At 57.0% G+C, this 20,988-nt stretch overlaps 1 protein-coding gene across 1 annotated transcript in view; it reads left to right on the forward strand.

Annotated features, from left to right (window-relative positions):
• Positions 1-20,988, forward strand: part of SLIT3 (slit guidance ligand 3) — a 493,393-nt gene that overhangs the window by 454,143 nt on the left and 18,262 nt on the right. Inside the window, exons 17-26 of the mRNA XM_036424070.2 lie at positions 1,299-1,442; positions 1,888-2,031; positions 3,211-3,374; positions 4,485-4,617; positions 9,509-9,577; positions 10,107-10,178; positions 10,563-10,634; positions 17,263-17,334; positions 18,140-18,303; positions 20,214-20,338. Of these exons, the coding sequence (XP_036279963.2) occupies positions 1,299-1,442; positions 1,888-2,031; positions 3,211-3,374; positions 4,485-4,617; positions 9,509-9,577; positions 10,107-10,178; positions 10,563-10,634; positions 17,263-17,334; positions 18,140-18,303; positions 20,214-20,338 (1,159 nt within the window). The remainder of the gene's footprint in view (positions 1-1,298; positions 1,443-1,887; positions 2,032-3,210; positions 3,375-4,484; positions 4,618-9,508; positions 9,578-10,106; positions 10,179-10,562; positions 10,635-17,262; positions 17,335-18,139; positions 18,304-20,213; positions 20,339-20,988) is intronic.

Consider the following 20,988-nt stretch of genomic DNA (forward strand, 5'->3'; position numbering starts at 1 on the left):
CCTACAGGACCTGCCTGCTGTCAGGTCTCAGGAGGCCTGGTGTGGTGACTGGACCTGGCAGCAGAGGGGAGAGCCTGCTCACAGTGACAGGACCGAGACCTAGGGAAACAGAACACACCAAACCCAAGTTTGCAAAGCAGTAACGCACTGAAGTCAATATCCACGTCACCTAAGGAGCTGTCACGTAGGGTTCCCGGGAGGACTTTGTGTGTGCCCGCAAGCCTGGCTTCCCATCCCCTCCCTCAGCCGTGTGACTGTGGGCAAGTTGCTTAAGCTTAAGGTGACCAGACGTCCCGCTTTTAGCGGGACAGACCCGATTTTTAACAATTTGTCCCGTGTCCCGTGGTGCAAAAATTGGGACTTTTGTAAAACGCCGCAGGACGCAGGACAAATTGTTAAAAATCAAGCTCTCTGAGTCTCAATCACCTTAGCCCTAGGATGAGACCATGGTAATAATGACACCCATCTGGTAGGCCTTGCTGTGAGGATTCGATGTGATTTTGTGGCTACAGAATAATGCTCAACACGTGGAGACTAGGACGTGACGATTTATGTCTGGGATCTGGCCTGGTGAGGGAGCTCGGAGTTCTGCAAACACCCAGCCCGTGGGGGATGGGGGGGAATTTTTCTACCCCCTCCTCTTAGGAAGTGCAGCTTACCGAGGGCATCTGTTGAAGACAGAAAGTTCAAGAATCACCTTTTCTTTCGTCCAAGCACACCTTTTATTGTTTGTCCTATTGTGCATACTTTATGTTTATTCGTGTTTATTGCGGAACAATGGCATAACTTAGTTTCAGGTTATAACATAATGAGTGGACATTTGCACACATTGTGAGATGGTCACCACAATTGATCCAGTTGCGAGCCATCACCATACATAATTGCAACATTTTTTTTCTTTTTTCTTGTGATGAAGGCTTCTAGGATTTATTTTCTTGGCAATTTTGGAGTGTGCAGTACAGTATTGGTGACCGTAGTGAACAGAGTGCCACTATGGTGACACTAGCAGTGCCCGGGCATGGAAAAAGTGATAATCCTGAAAAGGCTTTAAACTCCTCACAGTCTGTTTCACAAAGGTAGCCCTCACCCCTCACCCCGTCCCCTGTGTGGGCCGGACTCCCTGCCCCTGGGCACAGGTGCTGGAGACAAACTGGACTTCCTGCCCCCTGGGTGCTGGAATCAAATGTCTGGGAGCCCAAGGCTGAGCTCCCCACCACCCCGCCCTCACTCCAGGGGTTGGCTGCAGGGCCGGTGACCTCTGCCTGCATCTGTCCTGACCCACCTGCCCCTCCTTCTAGAAATCTGAGCAACAACAAGATCAAGGAGGTGCGAGAGGGCGCCTTTGATGGAGCAGCAGGCGTGCAGGAGCTGATGCTGACAGGGAACCAGCTGGAGATGGTGCACGGGCGCATGTTCCGCGGCCTCAGTGGCCTCAAGACCTTGTAAGCGCTGGACCTGGGCCACGGCCCAGAGGGACGTGGGATGGAGGGCACCGGAGGGACTGGGAAGGCTGGCGGGCAGCAGACCAGGCCCGGGCACCGGCCTGGCCTCCTGGATCCCCTCCTCCTGGAGCCAGAGGCTTCAGACATTCCCAGCCCGTGATGGGGAAGAACTGAGCATGCTAAGCAGCCCCAACACACACACACACACACACACACACACACACACACACAATCACACCAGAAACATGATGATAGAGGCACACAAACATTTACCCACAAACAGGGACATATACACATGTACATAAAAATGACATATACAACTTGCAGGTAAATGCATACACCACAAGCATGCATATAAGCACACACATACACACACATGGTGTGGCCCTACTGTGGAAGGAGAGGGTAATGCCTATCTCTCGCATCCCCACCCTTCTCCTTGCAGGATGCTGAGGAGCAACCTCATCAGCTGTGTGAGCAATGACACCTTCGCTGGCCTGAGCTCAGTGCGACTGCTGTCCCTCTATGACAACCGCATCAGCACCATCACCCCCGGGGCCTTCACCACGCTGGTCTCCTTGTCCACCATGTAAGTCCTCCTGGGCCCACTGCTCCTCCCCTGCAGGCCTCTCCCCTCGCGGCTCCCTGCTATCTCTGCCCAAGGCTGTCTACCCATGTGTCCACTTAACAACCATTTACCGGCCTCCCTCTGTGTGCCCTGCACATCACGGCCTGAGGAGGCACAGGTGTGCTCCCTCCTGGAGCTCACAGCGCAGTGAGTCTCCCCAGAACGAGGCCCGCAGTGCTGTGGGACCCAGCATAGGCGCCGTCGGGGAACACTGGCCCTGTGTTCCAGGAGGGGGGCTAGCTTCTTGAGTGGGAAGTGCATCTCTTCCCATAGGAAGAGCATGTGCAAAGGCCCTGTGGTGGCCTGGAGCAGAGCAGATACACAGGATCGTGCAAAGCCCAGCTTCAAGGGGTCACATCCAAGGGCCAAAGGGACTTGAGTGGCTTTACTCTCCTCACTTGAGAAATGAGAAATGCTGCCTGCTTCCTGGGTGGTTGTGATTTATAAAGTGCTCCACCTGGTCCCAGTCCTCTAGGTCAGCGGTTGCCAACCCTTCGGATCTCGTGGACCACCAGTGGTCCGAGGACCACCGATTGGCGACTGCTGTTCTAGGTGACACTCAGGAAGTGACTGGTGCTATCATCCCTTTGTCCCTCCCGCGGACATGCACAGAGCGTCTGTGCTGGTGTCACACCTGTGCCAGGGGACGCAGAAACAGACAGACCTGAGGCCTCCCCTTGGGGGCAAACACGTTGGGCAATCATGACCAGCTCTGGTGGGTGCCACAGAGGCAATGAAGTGAGAGATGGAGGAGAATTTGCTGAGGGTCCTGCAGCCCGAGGGCTAGAGGCTGAGGAGGGCCAGCCAGGTGGACACTAAGGGCCTGTCCCCGCAGGGGGACCTCCCTGTGTGAAGGCTCTGAGAGAGATGTCTAAGAAGCCGGAGGGAGCTCACAGCTGGGGCTCCACAGACAGGTCATGTGGCTAGGGCCAAGGTCATGGCCATCAGCCGAGGTCCGGAATGACACTTGCAAAGATTGCACATGGCTTCAGAAGAGTCTGCATTTCTCTTCCCAGACCTCCTTCTCCTCCCCTGGGCCTGACCTGCTGGAGAGCTGGGCCCCAGGGTGCAGAGCAGGAGCTGGGCCAGCTCCCATCGTAGGGGCGTAAGCACCCAGAGAGGTCCCCTCTCTTTTCCCAGAAACCTCCTGTCCAACCCCTTCAACTGCAACTGCCACCTGGCCTGGCTCGGCAAGTGGCTGAGGAAGCGGCGGGTCGTCAGCGGGAACCCCCGGTGCCAGAAGCCATTCTTCCTCAAGGAGATTCCCATCCAGGACGTGGCCATCCAGGACTTCACCTGCGAAGGTGAGGCAGCTGGGCGGGCAGGGGCAGGCATGGCCGGGATGAACTGGGTGTATCAGGAAGGCAAGGACCTTGAGTCTGATTCTACCCCACCCCCCGGGCATGCAGCTGGGGCTCGGAAGGGCTCTGCAGGGTGGCTGCCCTGCCATGTGGCTCCTTAGTGCAAATTAAGAAAAGGTGCCTCTTTCTAAAGACATTTTACTTCCATTCGTCAGAAGTTTGTCATAATATATGGATTTGTGACAACAAGACACCGTACAGCCATCTGTTGTGACTCAAATGTCCTCGCCTGCCAAGTCCACAGTGAGATTAGGGGACGTGGCCCTCCGTGCAGGGCGCAGCCCGCACCGCTGTGCACGGTGCCCTGGGCCTCGGCCTGGGCCTCGGCTCCTGCCGGCACCATGCTGAAGCTCAGCGTGTGCGCTCCTGAGAAACAGGCTTCCAGGTGCGCTCCCAGCAGTTCCTGTCATGAGATAGGTGTGTGAACACCTGGACAGCGAGGCTTCGCGTGTCAGGATGCCGGAGGCAGATTGTCTGCTTAAATTCAAGCCAGCAGTTTTTCCTTGGCCAACCGGTTTACATACAGAACTGGTTTGAAGATTATCGGAGGTTAACACGTCACGGAGGGTGGGACAGAGTCACCAGGAGGCGGAGGTGGAGGCGGAGGCACTGTGTTGTGGGAAGAGGGAAGAAAGCAGGAGGGGAGGAAGGGCCTGGCAGGGCTCTGTCCCTACCCCCACCCCTCGTTAGTCAGTTTGATTTCTTTCTGAGCGGGTTGACAGTAACCTCTTTCCTGTCTGATACTCTGACCAATGGAGTTCTCAGAGTCTTCCTGGCAAATGTGGTACAAGACAGGCAGCCCTGCTCCCGACCAGGCGCTCCTCCTTCTCCTCCTCCTCATCCTCCAACCAAAAGTGAGGCCAGCAGGTTCCCTCTCCTGGTCCCGCTGAAAGCCACGGGCTTCCCTTTACTGATGGCACCGGCTTGCCCACTGTCCCCACAGGAGTCTGCCCCCCTCCCCCCGGGAGTCTGTCCCCCACAGGAGCCTGTCCTCACGGGAACCTGTCCCCCACGGGAGCCTGTCCCCCATGCCGACTCTCGGGGTCTCCACAGGCAACGACGAGAGCAGCTGCCATCTGGGCCCGCGCTGCCCCGAGCAGTGCACCTGCGTGGACACGGTGGTGCGGTGCAGCAACAGGGGGCTCCGCGCCCTCCCCAAAGGCATCCCCAAGGACGTGACTGAGCTGTAAGTACCCCCTGAGCAGCCCGGATCCCCACCAGTGTCATCACTTTCCCGTGTCCCACAAGGCTGCCGGGGTCCCTTCTTCCGGACCTCCGCAGGACGGAGCAGAGCCTCGCCAGGCGGCTGGCAGCAGCTCAGACAGGAGATAGCACCCTGCCTCTGCCTGGCCGGTGACACGTGGGAGGGTCAGTGCCCCCTTTCCTGTGTTCCCCCGGAAGCCTCGGCTCTGCACTCCGCCTTCTAGCTTCCCCACTGACACCAGACACAGCTCAGGGTCGTCGTCAGGACACTGCCAGCGGGCGCCATGGCTCCCCACGCGCTGCTGCGAACACAGTCCCATTCACCCGTAAAGTGGCCATTCACAACTGGCACTAGCTCTGGGCGCCTCTTACTCCGCAGCCCACGCTCATGTGTGTGTGTGTGTGTGTGTGTGTGTGTGTGTGTGTGTGTGTCTTGCTAGGGCAGGTGTCCCTCGGTCCCTCCTGCTCTGCCACTCAGCCCTCCCCTTCTCACTTTCCACCTCTCCTTTTCAGACCAGGGCTCCAGCTTCACCCCCAGAGCAGCTTCCTCTGACCTTCACGTGGAGGTCAAGCCTCCCCCTTTTTGATTCCCTTGTGCAGCACAGGCTCCTTGAACGGAGCTTCTGGGACCAGCGAGCAGATTTGCTACCTCCCGGATAAATCTGACTCCCCGAACGAAGGGGTCACACCAGGTGGCTCGCACTGCCTCCCCAGGGTTTGCAGCGTTGCTGATACACGTGTGCTCGGTCACTGAGTGGGAATGAAAGGATTGAGGAATTGAGAGGGTGTGGCGTGTGAGCACGCTGCTCCTGGGACCAACCTCCTGCCCTCGGGGCTGACGGAGCTTGCGAGGGGCAGAGATAGGTTCTCTGCCCAAGAGTGAGAGCCCTGCGGGGAGGGAGCAGCCTCTCTCCATCTCACCGGAAGCTGGGGCAGACACCGCCCTGAGGACACCTGCCCTAGCAAGACACACACACACACACACACACACACACACACACACACATCCCTCGGGCTTGCATTCTCCCGAGCCAGCTTAGCATGAGCCCTCAGACCTCAAGAGAAGGAGTCCCAGACACCTCCTGGCTCTCCCACTGCCTCCTGGGTGGGGCCTGAGTGTGCCATTGTCTTGGGTGAGTGCTGCGGCTCCTGGCACCTCCTGTCACTCAGGGAGACAGTAACCGAGGCTGCCAGCCGAGGGGAGGAACAAAGGTCTCGATCTACACTAGAAAGTCTGCGTCGGCCCTGGGCTTGGGCCAAGGCCGTGCCCTCGGAGCTCCGTGTGAGCATGTGCCACTGGCAGTGAGCCCCTCAATGTTCCCAGGCGGGCTCGGGGGGTGGGGGGCTGCATACAGTGACCCCTTTCTGGGCTAATGGAGTGCCGAGGGCCGCAGGCGAGCAGAACCTGCTATGAAAACAGGCCCGCGGATGCTTGCCCGCGGCTCATGAAGCAGAGGTTGGAATAACACAGGTAATTGGCTGTAATTGTAAAGTAAACCTCGGAGCTTGGGGAGCAGGCCTGTGGCCTGCCTTGGAACCGATGGCGCTCCCCTGGCCAGATGGTCTGCGAAGCTCACACCATTTCCATCTCCGTCTCCGGAAGGGAGAGGGGGCAGAGGGCAGGCACGTGGATGCCAGAGGCCATGAGAGCTGCTGGCCCAGGAGGCTGAGGCCCAGAGGCTTCTGGTTCAGGGACGCCGGCGGAGTCCAGATTCAGTGATTAATGGACAGGGTGGGAGGGACCTGGCCTAGCACTGCGCAGCTGCAAGAAGTTAGAGGGTGGGGTCTGGGAGTATGGAGCAGCCCAGACGGAGCTGTCTCCTTCAAACCCAGTGAGGATGGTGGCCACGCATGCAGGAGGAGGGATGGAAGCGTGCAGTGAGTGACAAGCAGACAGCGTGTGCCCGGGATGGGGAGGAATCAGGAAACCCTGCCCCCCATCTTCCCTCCCTCCCCCCCGCCCCCCGGGCGTTTGGGGAGACAGAGCAGAGTCCTGTCTGCGGGATTCTCCACAGCTGCCAAGTATAAGGCATTCACTGCTTGCCAGGGCTATGAATGCCGGGTATCTTCTTATGTGATCTCATCTAATCCAACCACCATCCAATCCACATGTGTCAAACACAAGGCCCGCGGGCCAAATCCGACCCGCCAGGCCTTGCAATGTGGCCCGCACCACGCTGTCATCACTGCACTCCGCTGAGTTTCCATCACAATGACAGTTTATGACTGTTCAGTAAACCATTCGGCCCGCGATTTAGGCTGGATTTTAGATTTTGGCCCCTTCTCTGATTGAGTTCGACACCCCTAAATTCCAACAACCTTCCTGTGCCTCAGTTACCTCTTCTGCAAAATGGGAGTAAAAATATTGGCCGATATTTTTACTCCCATTTTGCAGAAGAGGTAACTGAAGCACAGGAAGGTTGGGTCATTTCTTAAGATCATACTACCAAGAAGCAGCAGGGCTTAGACCTGAGTCCGGGGCACCTGACCCCAAGGCTCATCCTTGAGCCACTAGTGACTAGACTCTTCCTTCCCTTTGGCCAACACCCAGGTCCCGTGCACTCTGCTCAGTAGCCCGGCTTGTTGGGGATTTTCGCCAGACAGCCTCGGGTCTCGTTGCAAACTCAGGAAGAAGGCAAACCAGCGCCCCAGCCATGATGCCGTGGGCCCTGGTCAGTGGTTCTGGCTGGGTCCTTCCTGCCTGCTGGGTCCAACCTTCCCCAGCGATGCTCTCTGTGACCCCAGCCTTGGCCAGGCGCCCCAGAGCAGTTCCAGAGCAGCTGCCCATCTTGGACTGCCTCCTTGCCTTCCCCTGGCCAGGGAGGGGCACAGAACGCCTGCAGCCAGCTGGAGGGCGCTGACCACATCTTCTGAGAGCAGGCTGGCTCTGGCACCACAGCACTCAGGGTCCTGGCACGGGCTCTGAAAAGCCCTGAGCAGATGGCTTCAGTCGAGGACACTTCTAGTGCCATGACTATCTGGGGGAACAGGGATGGGGCTGAGGAAGTCCCCATCACTCCGTCAAGTGTTGATTGAGCTTATTGGACCAGACCTGTCGTGGAAGCTGGGAGGACAGCAGCCCACGGGACTGACGAGACTCCTGATCTCAGAAACGTGGACAATACAAACCAGTAAACCAGGCATTTCCGAGAGGAAGTAGAGCAGCGCTTCCCAGGAAAATAAAGGGGGAAATTAGTACAAAGAATAGGTCTCAAGAGGACCACAAGGTGGTAAGACCTTAAGGTCAAGAGGCTGAGGGGCCGTGAGATGGAGCGCTTAGAGTGGGAGGAGGCGGTGTGTGCTGGAGACTTGAAGGGACCTGTGAGTTCTTGTCAGCCGTCATGAGGGCTGGCTCTCCGCCATAAGGCAGAAGCTTAGGCAGGAAAGGGACATGACCTGACTCGGGCTTTGGGAACGTTAGTCTGGAAGCACAGAGACTGGTCAGCAGAGCCAGTTGTCTGCCTCCCCGTGATCACGTGCATCGTCGGGTAGAGACATATGTGCGCCTCCGTATATGTGTTCTATTAAGAGTGCATTGAGCTGAAACCAGTTTGGCTCAGTGGATAGAGCGTTGGCCTGCAGACTGAAAGGTCCCAGGTTCAATTCCGGTCAAGGGCATGTACCTTGGTGGCGGGCACATCCCCGGTTGGGGGTGTGCAGGAGGCAGCTGGTCAATGTTTCTCTCTCATCAATGTTTCTAGCTCTCTAGCCCTCTCCCTTCCTCTCTGTGAAAAATTAATAAAATATATATATCGATATACCCTGTTTCCCCAAAAATAAGACAGTGTCTTATATTAATTTTTTTCTCCCAAAGTTGGGCTAAGTCTTATTTTCAGGGGATGTCTTATCTTTCCATGTACTAGGTCTTATTTTTGGAAGATGTCTTATTTTCGGGGAAACACAGATAGATAGATAGATAGATAGATAGATAGATAGATAGATAAAAAAATTTTTGTTTTGTTTTTAAAGAGTGCATTGAACACCAGTGTGCCAGGCTGCTCCGAGAGCTCTCCCCAGAGACTCCAGTTTAACCTTCATAACCACTCCAGGGTGCTGACTCTTATAAGCCCCACGTTATAGATGAGCAAACACAAGCTCAGAGAGGCTAAGCAACTTGCCCAACTATTAGCTAGTGCGGCCAGGATGTGAGGCTCGGCTGCCTGTGCTCTGTCACCACAGGCCCCGGGAGAAATCCTGGTTTCCCGCTCATTTACCAGTCCAGGAGGTGCATGGGGGGGGGGGGGGGGTGGCGCAGCACACCTGTCAGCACCACAGAGCTCTCACTGAACAAGGAACATCCTTCACAGAGGTCTGTGTGGATGTTCACGCAAGGCAGACCTGCACTCCTGCTGGGGCTGACACAGCATTTTTTTATTTTTTCATTTTTTCTTCCCATTGGTTTTTTGAGAGAGTGGAAGGGAGGGGGAGAGGCCATACAGGATTGTGGTAAGAGTGCAATAAGCCACCGGAGTGCTGTGCGTCCTTGGGCAAGTGTTCTAACATCTCTGCGCCTGATTCCTTAGCTGTGAGCCCCTGCCGTGTACGGGTGTGGTGAGGGCCGGGTGCACGGCGGGGGGTGTTTATCAGCACCTGCCGTGTGCTGCTCTGCACATGGCCTTGGGGAGACTCTGCACTGGACAGTCTTAGACCAGAGCCCACCCTTGGGGGACCTCTCCATGGGGGAGAGGTCATTGGTGGATAATCACACAAACCAATGTTAAGTGGCAAATGTGGTGTGTGCCCTGAAGGGGTGGGGGAGCTCTGAGAGCGGAAACCGGGGCCCACCAGTCTGGAAGTCAGGGCCCACGGCGCCTCTGGGGAAATGGCGACGTGGGTGCCCATTGCCCCTCCGTGTCCCTGTGCTCCTCTCCCAGGTACCTGGAAGGAAACCACCTCACAGCCGTGCCCAGGGAGCTGTCCGCCCTCCGACACCTGACACTTATGTAAGAGCCCGCTTCTTTCCCGGCGATCTGCTTTCTCCCTGGGTGGGGCAGGGACAGACAGCTGGCAGGGACAGACAGCTGGCAGGAACATACAGACAGCTGGCAGGGTGGGCCAGCCTGAGGGCCCAGTGAGATGGGAGGGAATGTGCTAGAATCAGGGGAGAGTGTCGTCTTATGTGTTATGGGTACTGGTGGAATGAAATGCATGGATAGACATGGAATGGAATGATTGAATAGCTAAATGGATGGATGGATGGATGAATGGATGGATGAATGGACAACAATTGCTTGAATGATTGGATAAAGAGTGAATAAAATATAAACATTTGGATGTCTGGGTGGGTAGGTGAATACGTGGGTGGGTGATGGGTGGGCAGATTTATGGATGGATGGATGGATGGATGGATGGATGGATGAATGGATAGATGGATGGATGCATGGATGGACAGCAGGCATGTGTGAAAGCTGGGAATGGCTCCCTCAGAGGCAACTAACAGTAACTGTGACCCTTCTGTTTCCCTTTTCCTAGTGACCTGAGCAACAACAGCATTGGCGTGCTGACCAACTACACCTTCAGTAACATGTCGCACCTCTCCACCCTGTGAGTACAGGGACTCCCGGCCATCCTTTTCCCACCCCGCAGGCCAGGCCTGTGCTCCGTGGCCCTCAGCCTGTGGCTGACCTGCCTAGTGGGCCTGCGTCCTCAGAAGGAGGGCAAAGCCGCCGCCTGGCCGTTAGACAGAGCCTGGCCCGCAGTCCTGGAGAAGGCCTTCGGGTTCCTTCTGCGCTGTGAGGCCCTTCTTTGGGGGGGGGGGGGGCGGGTTTGACCCTCTGTGGTGGGGGACGGCTCTCTCATTGTTAAGCTGCTCTTGCCAATACATTCAAACGGGGAAGATAAGCCACTGGCATGACGGTCCCAGGTGGGCAGTGCACCTGTGAGCAGCTGAGACGGGAAGACCAACAGGCACTGTGTCCTTTTCCGCAGGATCCTGAGCTACAACCGGCTGCGCTGCATCCCCGTCCACGCCTTCCACGGGCTGCGGTCCCTGCGAGTGCTGTGAGTACGGGGCGTCCTGCGCTGGGTGACAGGGGCAGTGCTGAGCACTCCTTCCCCGCTGGGCTGTCCATGATCCCAGGCCCACCCACTTCCCCCACCGTGACCTCCCCAGCACCCTCCCTGGCTGGATGGGAGGAAGGAGACCAGGACCACATGGGGCACCTTGGGAGAGCCGCCAAGCTCTGAGCTCCTATCTCTTTACGGGTAAATGGGACCCGGGGCACTCCCTGTGAGGTTTAGGGGGAGATGCGGTTATACAGCACGTGTGCGAGGCATGGAGCCGCTGTTTTGAGGATCCCTGTTTCGCTGTTGGTCCCTCCGGCTTCAGAGGGGCGAGGCCTCCACAGGGACACCCAGCACCAGCCAGCTGGGAGCTCAGGGCCCGGCTCGCAGACAGCTGTCAGTCAGCGATTGGACAGTCTGCTCTCAGAGTCTCTTCTTTACAGAACAGTGTCCATAAGTGGCCACCACTGAAGCATCAGGAGGTTCCTCACACAAACCCTAGGAAAATGGAGAGGCTTGGCCATCCCAGGGCTCACCTCTGCATTCCTGCCCAGCAGCACCCTCCCCTCTCTCCTTCTCCCTGCCCCCTCACCCCCTCCTCACCATCTGACACCTGCCTGGCCCTCCCTGAGCACTGGCGGGGACAGCCAGCCCACTGAGACAGCCGGTCACCTCTTCCCAAGCATAGCTCTGTCCCGCCCACCCCCCACCACTGCAAGACTTCCCGTCCACAAAGTCAGAGAGTAGTGCTAGTTGCCTCACAATCCTTATGAGGACTAAGTCAGATACTGTCTATGAAGCACTTAGCACTGCTCCGGTCACTAGAAACACCTTATAAACATCCATTTGTTATTGCTGTTCCCACATCAGCACTTGCAAAAGCACCTCCCTGGCTCCTCCACCGAAGCCTGGTGACCCTGATTCTGGTGCCTTCCGTCTGGCACAAAGAGGGTCCTTTGAATGATGCCCCTGAGAGCAGAGTTGCCAGACCTTCTGCCCTAACCTTACCCACTTCCTACCCTCTGGCCCATGGTTACTCTGGCAGTGATAATCCTACAGTACGGGCTTTTCGTGGCCATTGCCTCATGGAGCCTTTTGCAACAGTGCAGGAGGTTGAGAGGCTTACGCCCATTTTTAAGGTGGGGAAACTGAGGCCTGGCTTGGTGATGTCACCAGCCTAAGGCCCAGCAGCCAGAGGGCAGTCAGCACACAGCACGTAGTGAGCTGGTCTGTTCCAGAGCCTCCAGGCTGATGCGATTTATTGAGGCCCACGAAAAACGCCAGTGTCAGCGACAACTCCGCCACATGTCACCCGCGCTGTTATTAAAAATCAATCCTCTGGGGGCAGAGGAGGGCCCACGCCGACAGGGTGCCATCTGTTATTGTCACTTATTTATTACTTACCTCCTCTGGGGTCACAGAGAAGGGAAACATCAGCAGGACCAGTCCCCTGTTTCCCGTCGAGCACACAGGACGTGGGCTCACGCGTCAGCCAGGGCTGGACCTATTCCCCCCCCCCGCCACCTCCCACCGTCCCCCCTCCATCTCAACCTGTTGTCTCCCACCCAGCCTTCCCTCGCTGTGCAGGGGTTTGCTGCCAGGAGGTGACCTCCCGATTTTAATGGAATCCCTGTTCACATGTTCATAGTTAGAGCAGTTCTTTTGGGGGGCAACTCAACACGGAAAAGGGAGAAAGAGAATGAGTGTGTGCCTGTGCGTCTGTCCGTCTGCCAGGCGGTGGGGTGAGCGTCACCCTGTTTTCTCCCTCCCCAGGCCCACCGCAGCCGTCAGCTCCTCAGGGGTGCCCTCCCCCACGCAGCCCCCGGGGCCTGCCTCTGGAATTTAGGGCAACAAGAACTTGAGTGCCGTGATTTCAGAACCGTGGCAGCTTGTAGACAGAACTGGGTCTGAGAGGCCCTCCTTGCAACCCCCACCTCAGTGGGGAGCAGTCGCTTCCGCCTAAGAGCCAATTCAGGGAAAATAAAAATGTCCACAGGCTGCATTTCTTTTATGATATTTGTGTCCTTTTCCCCAGTAACTGCACACGCAGCCTGATCCAGCGTGAGGGAAAGGCTCTGGGCATTAGGATCCCGGCTGCCTGTTATTTTTTAACCTAAACTTTAAATATGACCTCCCCACGCCGCCCTGGGGAAGCGTGGAAGGAAAGCACCCCGCAGCCAGCCGATGGAGGGCCGTTACTGCGAGGAGACATAGCCCTAATCTGCACACACGTTACCATGATAGCGGGTCACACGGACAGCTCTGACGGGGCTCTCGGGGAACCAAGACACGTGAACAGGCTCAGGGAGGGCTAACGATTAGCCTCGTCGTTTCTGTAATAAAGGAAGGTGGCATTGGAGATGAAGACACTAACGTTTTATAATTGAGAGAGGAAGGACAAAAAGATGGGGTTTTTCTTTAAATCAGGAATTGCAATATATGCAACTGCTTTTAAGCATTTGTAGGGTTTTTTTTTCATTTTTCAAGGATTTCGTTATTTTTATTAAAATTCAGAAATGACCAGTGACCCAGGGATGCTGGCCATTTGGGGTGGGGCAGAAGATAGAGCCTCAAGGTTCGGCCATAGACATAGGCCGGAAAGTGCTCTGGAAAGCAGGAGAGGAGAGGCAGCACTTGTGTGTGTGTGTGTACGTACATGTGTGTACATGTGTGTGTGTAAATGTACATGTGTGTACGTGTGTGTGTGCCTGTGTATGTAAATTGTGTGTGTTGGCAGGTGGATATGAATACATTTCAGAGAACGTGGCAGGAGATTGGCCCAGGAGCCCTGAGTACAAAACATTGTGTGAAAACATGCTTTTCCTACTTCCCTCCTCATTTGAAGAAAGTCAGATGAGAACATTCTCGTGAACATTCGCGCTCTTCTCCGGGGATCTGTGTGTTACCCGGTCTGTGCCCCACACCAAGCCACATGCCTTGTGTGTGTATGGTCCCTGCTGTCACTCCCAGCCCCCGCTGGCCGAGGAACCACCTGGATTCGGTTAGCACAGGCGGGCTAATGCAGCGTGTGTCTGAGGCGGGGAGTGGACTCTCCTCCATCATCCTGGTATTTTTAGCTCCTAGTACAATCTCTGGAGTAGGATGGAGTGTGCTGTTTATGCACATGGGGCTCTTCATCAGGCTCCACGCATTGCACAGACTGTGCCCACAGCACTCCTTCACTTGATTACCTCCCGAGACCAAGAGCTCACTCCCTTATCAGACAAACTCGTTTCCATTTTTTACAGGAAATGCTTTTTATTTATTGTTGACAGTATTACAGAGTTCCCCCATGCCCTCCCTCTTTACCTCCCCCCACCAAGCCCCCATGCCCCATTGCGTTTTGACCAGCTAATTCTGGTGAACCAAAAGGGGACTCCTTTGCACCTCCAAACCATGGCCCTGGCGTGGCCCTTTGGTGCCTAGAAGGAGATTTTAGAAATGCAGGTAACTGAAAACTTCAGAAGCAGGTGCGGGGCTTGGGCTGGGTGTTGGAAATGTGTCTCTGCCTCTGCCCTAGCCCCAGAAATGTCTCTCATTGGTCCACATAGGTCACATGCTCAACCTCAAACCAGTCACCGCTGCTCCCATTGGGCAGACCTGGGCCATAGCCCCGCCCATGAGGCCAAACCATTTGGACTGAGAGTGAAGGAGAGGGGGCCCCTCATGGACAGGAAGGATCTGCTACAGAAAGAAGAGATTGAAGCCAAGTAACCCCCTCCCACCCACCCCCCCACCCCCAGCAGATAACTACTAAGAATACCTCCATTTCAGAGAGGACAAAACTGAGGCACAGAAAGATTCATTGTCTCAGCTCACATAGCCAGGGATTATCAGAGAGACCCGAGCCCAGGCAGTCTGACTCTAGACTAGGGGTGTCGAACTCAATCAGAGAAGGGGCCAAAATCTAAAATCCAGCCTAAATTGCGGGCCGAATGGTTTACTGAACAGTTATAAACTGTCATTGTGATGGAAATGCAGCGGAGTGCAGTGATGACAGCGCGGTGCGGGCCACATTGCAAGGCCTGGTGGGACGGATTTGGCCCGCGGGCCTTGTGTTTGACACATGTGCTCTAGACCTCAACCCCCAGGTCACCTGCTCGGAAGAGAATCTACCTGCCCAACCCCCACACTTAGCATGAGGAGGACCCTGACACCCCTCCTATGTGCACAGAGCGCCCGGGTTCAGGCATCCTGGCTGGAACAGATACAAACAGACAGCTGTGTCCCCGCCTTGCTCTAGCGACAGCCTGCTTGGCATCCCTCAGTCCCAAGTTTGCCTTTCATGCCCCTAAGGGTCAGGAGGGGAAGTGGAGCCCCAGGCGCCTGGGGGGGCTGAGTCCTTGGGAGTCCAGCCCCTGAGGAGGGGGGGGGAGGAGAGGGAGGAGAAGGGGGATGGGCTTAGTGCGTGGGGGGGAGAGGGGTCACAGTGGTCCCTCTCCCTGGCCTCCCATGAGAGGGTGCTCAGACAGGCAGGAGCCCCTCTCTGGGAACCAAACCAGGAGTGGGACCCAGTGGCGAGGTGTAAGTCACAGCCCCTTGGAGAGCTCAGAATAAATGGGAGCGTGACTTGCAGGAGTCCCAGCGCCAGCGCTGCCTGTGGGTCATTTGCTGTTTTTAAACCAGGGCTCCGTGCCTCTCCAGGAGCCCAGGCCTCGTTCGGAAATGATTCACAGCAGGCTGGGGGGCCTTTGCCGACCAGCAGGCGGCCATGAGGCCCCTAATGGCAGGCAGGAACCGCGTGATTCATAAACAGCCACATGAAGTAGAGGGTGAACGAGACGGAGACGGACGCAAGGGATAGAGAGTTAGGAAGTGCTGCCAACCCCGGGTAAGAGGGAACAACGGGGAGGCGAGAAGCTGCCTGCGCACTCTGCCCTGCGTCCCAGGAGGGGAGGCGGGTGCTTAGGGTGATGGATGACACCCCACACCAGCTCAGCGTGTCAGTGTCACCCAGAAGCCTGTTAGAAACGCACCCCACCCCCCTGAGCCAGCTCTGGGGACCGGGCTCAGGGGCCTGCCTGCAATTAGCTCCCCTGCCCAGGGGTTTGAGAGCCTCTGTTCTGCATTAAGGATGATTGAGCTCATGTCTGTTTCCGCGGAACCCCGGGGCAGGCTCACATCAGCTACTACTAGGGAAATGGAAGGGCAGATTCCAGAGGGTCGGCCTGTCCCTTGCCCCGATCAGGCTAGTCACCCGTTCGTTCACCGCGGCTCCCTTCACAGCACAGGGGCCTGTGCCCAGCATCCCTAAGGCCGCCTCTGAGAGGCTGTGAACCTCACCCGCCTTGCATCTCACAGGCCAGGCCCGAGGGGAGCCGTCAGCTGGGATTGGGGTGTGCAGCCGATGGCTGGTCCTTCTGTGGAGGCTGTAATCCGCGGATTGTGGATTTGCTCACGTTGTTACTTGAGCCACGAAGCCCTGTTTTCACTCCATTTTCCCCCTGAACCTGTTCTCCGAGCACTTACTTGGAGCTCAGTATGTGCCACTGCTCTGCCAGCGGGAATGGCTCCCAGCTACCACCCTGCGGGGTGGAAGGGGGCTGCCCGGCCGCTTGGACAAGCCGTTGGGAAATGCGCTCGAGGCCCACAAGCCCCAGCCCCCTCCCCCCGCCTTTCCCATGAAGGCGAGTGTGAGGCTCCCGGGCAGTTTCCACCGTCTTCTGTCACCTGAGCTGGGACCACAGCATTCCTCACTCCCCATAAGTCTCCCAAGGTGATTACAAAGGGAACCGGTTTCTTGATCTGAACCAGATATTCTCCAAAACCCTGTCACAGATACCAGTAAAGGTTCATCCTGTAGCACTTAGGAAATGACAATTCTGCATGAAATGACAATTCTGACAATATAATGCACCCACCACCACCTTCTGGGGCAAATCTTTTTTTGTTTTGTTTTGTTGTTGTTGTTGTTTTGTTGTTGTTGTTTTTACAGAGAGGAAGAGAGAGGGATAGAGAGTTAGAAACATTGAGGAGAGAGAATCGTTGATCAGCTGCCTCCTGCACACCCCCTACTGGGGATGTGCCCTTAACTGAAATTGAACCTGGGACCCTTCAGTCTGCAGGCCGATGCTCTATCCACTGAGCCAAACCGATTTCGGCAAATCTTTTTATTTTCATTCCCAGTTTACAACAGGAAACTGAGGCCCAGAGAGGGTGGTAACTCTCCCACAGACACACAGCTGGCACGTGGCAGAATCAGGTTTTGAATGGAAGCAACCTGGATGTAGAACTCATGGTCTCAGCCACAGTTCTTTGCGTCACCTCTGAAACGCTAGGCCTCCATTAGGGAGCTAGCTCTCCAGGTGTGGGGGTGCACAAATGGAGGCCCAGGATGTAAAGGAACTTACCCAGCATTCCACAGCTAAAGGGGACTGGCCCCATCTCTGGCCTGTGCAGTACAGCCGTCCGTCCTCTTCCTTCCCAAACCCTCTGCCCCCAAGTCCCTGCTGCTGAGCGGGGCATGGGGACCTCCACGCACCGGCCACAAAGGGCATGGTGCCTCCTGCTGCTGGCAGGGGGGGGGGGGGGCAGTGGAACGGAGGGGCCTGGGCCAGCCTGGGACACCGAGGGCCCGGAGTCAGGTCCGCCCCAGATGCTAACCTCCTGCCTGTGTCTGCCGCAGAACCCTGCACGGCAACGACATCTCCAGCGTCCCCGAAGGCTCCTTCAACGACCTGCCGTCCCTGTCCCACCTGTGAGTACCGCGGCTCTCTCCCCGGCGGGCGCCCACTCCGGCGGAACATCGCCGGTGCCACTGCCCGTGGTGGCCACGGCTGATGTGCGTGGGAGACTGCGAGAGGAAAAGGAAGACCCGAACCAGCCAGGGGGCCCAAAACTCACACCCCTTTCCACCCAGAGAAGGATAAATGGTGGGGAGCCACGGGACAGAGGGCCTGGGGGGAGGGCCATACGCTCGAGGACCGTGACTGGGAAATAGATGGGGAAGCTGATGGAAGAGCGGGGTCATTGCAGTCCGTCTGCACGTTCAGAGACTCCCAGTCTCTGGTGATGAGTGTCCTCCTGGCGACCCGCTTGTAGGCAGGAAGGGGGAAGTCAGAGAGCCCTTGCTGCATCTGCTGATTCTCAAGCGCCCTCAGCTCAAAATGCACGGCATCCCAAAGAGCTATGTTGAGGGTGTGTTCTGAGCTGGGCATCAAACCTCCTCGGCAGAGAGCGCCCTCCAGTGGATGGGCAGGGGAGCGGTAATGCGATGAGAGGTCCGTAAGCTTCCTGGCCGCTCTGGGATTGAGGTCGTTGAGGTGGAACAGAGGATTGTCTTACTGGGGTGAGCGAGAACAAAGCCTCAGAGGCGGAGGGGCTGGGCTGGGGTTGAAAAATCTCCAGGGGCTGGAGGTACAGTCTGAAGTCCACTGGTCCTCACGCCAGACACGCCCAATCTAGCCAGAGCCCCAAGATGCCGCTCTCCCAGGGGGCCAAGGGTATGGAGCCTGGGGCCCAGCTGGGTGAAGGGGACCCTTACTTCCTGCTCTGCCCCCCAGGGCGCTGGGCACCAACCCGCTGCACTGTGACTGCAGCCTGCGCTGGCTGTCGGAGTGGGTGAAGGCGGGGTACAAGGAGCCCGGCATTGCCCGCTGCAGTAGCCCCGAGCCCATGGCCGACAGACTGCTGCTCACCACCCCCACCCACCGATTCCAGTGCAAAGGTAGGTGCTGGCGCCTCCCCTTCAGCCATCCCCCAACCCCCTGCCGGCTCTGCCCCCAGCAGCCTTTCCGAGCTGGCCCTGAGCACATGGGGTGCCTGCAGCCACCGCCCTGCCTGTCATGGTCACACTCAGAGGCTGGTCACTTCATGATAGCAAACTACTACTGGGTCTTACTGTGAGGCCCATTATGTTAAGCACTTTCTCTTTTTCTTTTTCTTTTCTTCCCATCACCATTTATGCCCACTAGTAAGCCTTTTTTCATGTGTTGTTTCATTCCATTTTCACTTTCCATGTATTAATGTATAATACTTACTTCCTCAGAACCTTTGTGGGGTACACACAAGAATCAGCCTCATTTAAAAAATGAAATCACCGAATCTGGCCAAGGTGAAAAGATATCTCATGGCCACCTGTGTGGGAGGGTGCTCAGCCTTGCTGATTCCAGAATTCATGCTCTGGGGCCCCAAGCTGTACTCTCAGCCAGGCTTCGCCTGGGCCCCAGGTGTACTCCCATCATGGCTTCTCTCAGACCCCAGGTGTACTCCCCATCATGGCTTCTCTCAGACCCCAGGTGTATCCCCACCACAGCTTCTCTCAGGCTCCAGGTGTACTCCCCCACAGCTTCTCTCAGACCCCAGGTGTACTCTCCCCACAGCTTCTCTCAGGCCCCAGGTGTACTCCCCCCCAAAGCCTCTTCTCAGGCCCCAGGTGTACTCCCCTCACAGCTTCTCTCAGGCCCCAGGTGTGCTTCCACCAAGGCTCTATAGCTAAAAGTCATATCTCTTTATATTTTTCTGTCTCTGATTGCTAGAGAAACTGATTTTTTTTTCCAAAAATTTACTTCCCATCTGTGTTACATTTGTCCACTCTCGTCCTTTGCTCAGCTCTTAGAGCCGTACCGTTTTTCTCCTGTTTGGTTGTTTTTTTTTACCGCGTACTTCAGCCACCCTCCACACCGCCAATGTCCTCGGGACACCGTGTCCCTGGGGCCGCCTCTGTTCTAATGGGAACCCAGGGCCCAACCCCTGGGGTGGCTCTCACTCAGGCCACCTGGTCACCAACCCGCAACGGCCCCGCTCCCACTGGCTCAGACTGAACCCAGTCTCTAACGGGATGACCGTTATCCTGGGTTCATGTAAAGTCCTAACAGGAAGCAGAGCCAGTTCACCGGGGGCTACTCTCCGAGGTGGCAACAGCCCAGCTCTGCCGGGACCAGGTCCCTCCCTGCGGCCCTCACAGCTGGAGAGCAGGACACGTGACAGCGTCATGGGTGCAGCGTCCCAAGCCCGGCCGCCCTGGTCAGCACCATGGCCGTGTCCTCTCCGCTGGGTCTTCCTCCCGCGTGGACGGGTTCTGCTTCCTTGGCCCAACCTGTGTCCTCCGTGGCCGGGCCCTGACCACTCGCAGGGGTTGCAGGTGGAGGGGGGGGGCGTGTTTGGGGCAGAGGAGGGCAGGTCCCAATGAAGCCTGGGCTGGGAGCTTCCAGAACAAAACAAAAGAGATATGCACGGGTTTCCTGATTACGGTGCGTTGTTTGCAGAAGAGCACCCAAATGTAAGGTGACCAGACGTCCCACTTTTGGCGGGACAGTCCCGAATTTTAAACAGTGTGTCCCCGCGGCGTTTTTAAAAAATCGGGACTTTTTTTAAAACGCCGCGGGACACATTGTTAAAAATCGGACTGTCCCGCCAAAAGCGGGACATCTGGTCACCTTACCCAAATGGGATCAGGCTAATGACGGTCATCGGTTTGACTGCAGAGGTGCTTCTGAAGGACGGCCCGCTGTGGTCTCCCCTCCCCGGACCGTGGCCAGACGGATGGGGCTGTGGCTGGGCGGGGTGTGTGGGCGGGGATGGGAGGGGCCTCGGCCTAGGGGCCCACCACCCACCCCCTGTGGTTCTCCTGTCCAGGGCCAGTGGACATCAACCTCGTGGCCAAGTGCAACGCCTGCCTCTCCAGCCCGTGCAGGAACAACGGGACATGCAGCCAGGACCCCGTGGAGCTGTACCGCTGCGCCTGCCCCTACGGCTACAAGGTAGGCCGGCGGCACGCCCCACCCCCACCCCCACCCCGCCACCGGCCTCTGCCCGGCAGGGCCTGTGCCTCCGGGGCAGCCGGGGTGACCCCATGTCACAGGCCACCCCAAAGCGGCATGTGCTGGTAGCACGCCTGTTCTGCTGGTGCCAGCCACCAGGACCCCCCGGGTCTCAACAGCCACGGAGACAGGGAGGAAATGGGGCAGTGCCTCTGTTAGCCGTGGGGAAAGGAAGTCAGACAGGCTTCCGGGGAGAGGCATCCCTTAAACTAGGGGTGTCAAACTCAATCAGAGAAGGGGCCAAAATCTAAAATCCAGCCTAAATCGCGGGCCGAATGGTTTACTGAACAGTCATAAACTGTCATTGTGATGGAAACGCAGCGGAGTGCAGTGATGACAGCGCGGTGCCGGCCACATTGCAAGGCCTGGCGGGACGGATTTGGCCCTCGGGCCTTGTGTTTGACACATGTGCCTTAAACCCACTCTGCCAGCTCCCCTTCCTCGGGGATTTCCAGACCCCAGCTCTGCCCTCGGGACACCCAGCCCCGAAAGTCCCAGCCCAGCGGAGGAGGACACAGGGTGGGGGGCTAAAAGGCCTAGGGCAGTGGTCGGCAAACTCATTAGTCAACAGAGCCAAACATCAACAGGAC

The sequence above is a fragment of the Pipistrellus kuhlii genome, unplaced genomic scaffold (assembly GCF_014108245.1).
Source record: "Pipistrellus kuhlii isolate mPipKuh1 unplaced genomic scaffold, mPipKuh1.p scaffold_m20_p_8, whole genome shotgun sequence".
NCBI lineage: Eukaryota > Metazoa > Chordata > Mammalia > Chiroptera > Vespertilionidae > Pipistrellus > Pipistrellus kuhlii.